This window comes from Mandrillus leucophaeus, unplaced genomic scaffold (genome assembly GCF_000951045.1).
Source record: "Mandrillus leucophaeus isolate KB7577 unplaced genomic scaffold, Mleu.le_1.0 Scaffold352, whole genome shotgun sequence".
In the NCBI taxonomy this organism is placed as follows: Eukaryota; Metazoa; Chordata; class Mammalia; order Primates; family Cercopithecidae; genus Mandrillus; species Mandrillus leucophaeus.
Window position 1 is genome coordinate 396,147 of NW_012103721.1, and position 3,308 is coordinate 399,454.

At 54.4% G+C, this 3,308-nt stretch overlaps 1 protein-coding gene across 1 annotated transcript in view; it reads left to right on the forward strand.

Moving 5' to 3' along the window:
* The first annotated feature begins 1,200 nt into the window (after nt 1-1,200).
* Nucleotides 1,201-3,308, forward strand: part of LOC105546273 — a 35,669-nt gene continuing 33,561 nt past the window's right edge. The window contains exons 1-2 of the mRNA XM_011989407.1: nt 1,201-1,362; nt 1,523-1,683. Coding sequence (XP_011844797.1) covers nt 1,201-1,362; nt 1,523-1,683 — 323 coding nt within the window. The remainder of the gene's footprint in view (nt 1,363-1,522; nt 1,684-3,308) is intronic.

Sequence of the window (3,308 nt, forward strand, 5' to 3'; positions counted from 1 at the left end):
ATCCAGCCACCGGTTTTCACCACCCCAGAGACGTCCACCCATGGCAGATAGTGTCTTCAACCAAGCGCCACTGACCCAGAAGTGCAGTAATTAGTACACTTTCACCAGAGTCACCCACTCCTTCACCTTTACACCCAAGAAAAACATGTTTGCCAGGCAAATTAGATGTCCGGGAGGTGTAAGGAAACCCCAAGCCTGCTTTAAGCCTCAGACTTTTGAGACAGTTGAGGGCTGTGCACACAAGAGCAGGGCTGCACCCGAAAGCTTTGCTCCTGCCGGACGTCACGGAAAGACCGCATGGCTCAGCCACACGGACCCTTCCAGGACTTCACGAGAGGGACCTCCGTGGTACACGCAATGACGTGCACTTCGTTCAGCCTCGAGCAGACCATGCCCTCATTCCAGGGTCGGTGATCCACCTCCTGCCATCAGCCCCCCACCTCACCGAGGGTCTGCGTCTGCATCTGTCATAACATTGCTGTTTTACCCGGGTACTAAAATGCAGCATCAGAATGTTTAAAGGTCTTTAAACACCAACATTCTGGGTGCAGTTCTTGGCACTTTAATGTGGTCACTCAATGCAGGCCTCACAACTCTCAGGTAGCTCATACCTTTCCTACCTAACCAAGGAAGAAACGGAGGCATGGAAGGTGCAGCTCCGAAGGAGCAGGTTAGGATTCAAACCAGTGATCTTTGTCACATGCTGACCTACCTCTCAGGCTGAGATAACGTTTAAAATTAACCAGGTAGAACAGTGTTCCATAAATCAGCCAGAAATGGTCCTTGTGGATGGGCCTGCGGTTATTCCCTGAAGAACAAGACCATTCACCCGAAAATCTACCTGTGTCACACTCAAATGTTTACATATCCAATTATTTTTAAAATACCCCAATCAAGCATGTTTACAGCCATTTAGATCCATATAGATTGTCTGTTTTGCTGACAATCAACCCAAGACCTCTGTCAGCAAAGGACACGGTGCCAGGTCCAGAGAAGGTGGGACAGAGACACAAACAGGAACCGCTCCGTCCCTGGGAGCCTTGCTCTGATGGGCCAGTGAGGACATATCACAGACCGCGAGGCACACGCAGACGGCAGGCCAAGAGAAGGGGCTGCACTGCCGGGAGGCAGTGCTTTGAGCTCTAATGGATGGAACACTGCTAACCAGCGAAGGTGGAGAGAGGGCACCCATCTGAGAGGATGAAGAGGCAGCAAAGCACAGCTGGCCTCGGGGAACCAGAAGCCACAGGGACATCAGGCTGGGTGCTGCTGTCTGCTGGCCACTGGCTGGGGGACTGTACTGGGCCTGGAGGGACATCCCTGACACTCTCCACCGGATGCCAGGGGCACCCCCAGCCCCAGGTGAGAACCACGGATCCCATGGTGAATGAGGCCAACCTGTGGGAAGTGGGGCTGGGACAGCTCCGCACAGCTTAATAGGAAAATTGGATTCTATTTTGTGGGGCTTTGGTGACGGCAATGACTGGTCAGTGCTGTCCGTCAGGAAGTGATTTGATGACAGATTAGAGAAGGGGCTGCCAAGGCCAGCGGGGCACTTGCTGCCTGGGTCCAAGGAAAAGGAAATAAAGGCTGCCGATGTGACAGTGTGGTGGAGCACAAAGGGAAGGAACTGGTGGAGACACAGGGCTGGCCCCGCACAGGGCTACGAGCAGCTACCTGGAGGTTGGCCTATTAATTCCTCTCACGACCCCAAGAAGCGGCTGTGAGGATCGCTCTCCTGAGGACAGAACTGCTCCAGAACCACACAGCGAGGATCCACAGAACCGAGATCTGGGCCAGCTCCACAGTGGGCGATCTTGACCCCTCACCGGTGGTCCTGAGGCAGGGATCAGAGCCCCCTGGACACACAGACTCTCCCAGGAACTGCAGGAAGGGGAAGCAGACGCCCCGGACCAGTGGCAGGACCCAGGGTTTCTGCCCTCCAGGTCACATGGGGACCAACCACTGCACAGGTGGACGGACGCACGGTGCTTTAACCCGCGCTGGGGGAAGGAGCCCTCGCTCTCAGGGTGGAAGGGCGGAGACCCCCACCCTCGATGGGGCCTGGCCTCCCTGCTTTAACCCGTGCTGGGGGAAAGGAGCCCTCGCTCTCAGGGTGGAGACCGCAGCTCGATCGGGTCGGCCTCCCTGCTGGGCACAGCCTGAGCCACATGACCAAGGCCAGAGAGGATTACCAAGGTTCACCTAGCCCAGCTTCCGGCAGCCCCTGACGAGGCCACTACCCTCACCTGAACAGCCCTGTCCATCACCAAGCCCCACCCTCTTCTGCCAGCCCTGCCCCTACAAGGCCCCGCTTCTCGCATGCAAGCCCCGCCCCCAAGGCCCAGCTTGCCTGCAGCCCTGCCCCACTGTCTCCACCCCATCTCCTGCAAGCCCCATCCCCAAGGCCCAGCTCACCTGCATCCCCACCCTACTAGGCTCCACTCCTCACCTGCAAAGAGCCACCCCTCACTAAGCTCCTCCCATCACTTGCACAGCCCCGCCCAACATAGCACACCCTTCTAGAAACCCTAGACACACTAGGGTTTCAGCGGCCAAACGTGATGATTCGCTGAGTGTGAGCACAAGACTCAGTGCCCTGATCTGTTCATTCAGGTTTTGCCATCAAATAGTTTGCTCTAAACTTCTGCAGAATCTTTCAGTTTTCTGAGCCATTTGGGTTTCCAAATTCTAAAGAAGAAATTGTGGACCTATACTTACTTGGGTTTATATTAAAATGGACTCATTTGTTTTTTGTTTTGTTATTTGCTTAAACCTTTTCCTTTTTTTTTTTTTCTTTTAGCATAGTAACTAAAAATGACAACACTTCACATATTTGGCCAGCTGTTGGCTCTGTGCTATGCTTGATGTTGTAGCAAATGTAAAAGACAAACAGCTTACTGTCCTGATGCGGCTGTGACTGGAGGCACATGGTGGATGCCATGTGGAGGGCCGAGGACAAAGGCGGGAGGAGGAGTGGGAGCTGCTGCTGCTTGGGGGAGAGGGAAGAGCTGGAGAGGGTGGTGTGAGAAAGCAGCTGCCTCTGGGCAGGGCTCCAGCAAGGGAGCCAGGGAAGTGACTAGGGGGTTCCAGGCAAGGTCCAGGCATGGGTGTCCTGACAACAGACTTAGTGCATTTGTGAAATCCTGCAAAGGCCGGGCAGACACCTGGGTTTATAGTACTGGCTAGTATTAATAAGGGCCTCACCCAGAGTGGTAGATTCTTCTCCTTTATTTTTCAAATTTTATAGAAATGTACTTACTTTTGAGACTGGGACTCACCCTGTCGCCCAGGCTGGAGTGCGGTGG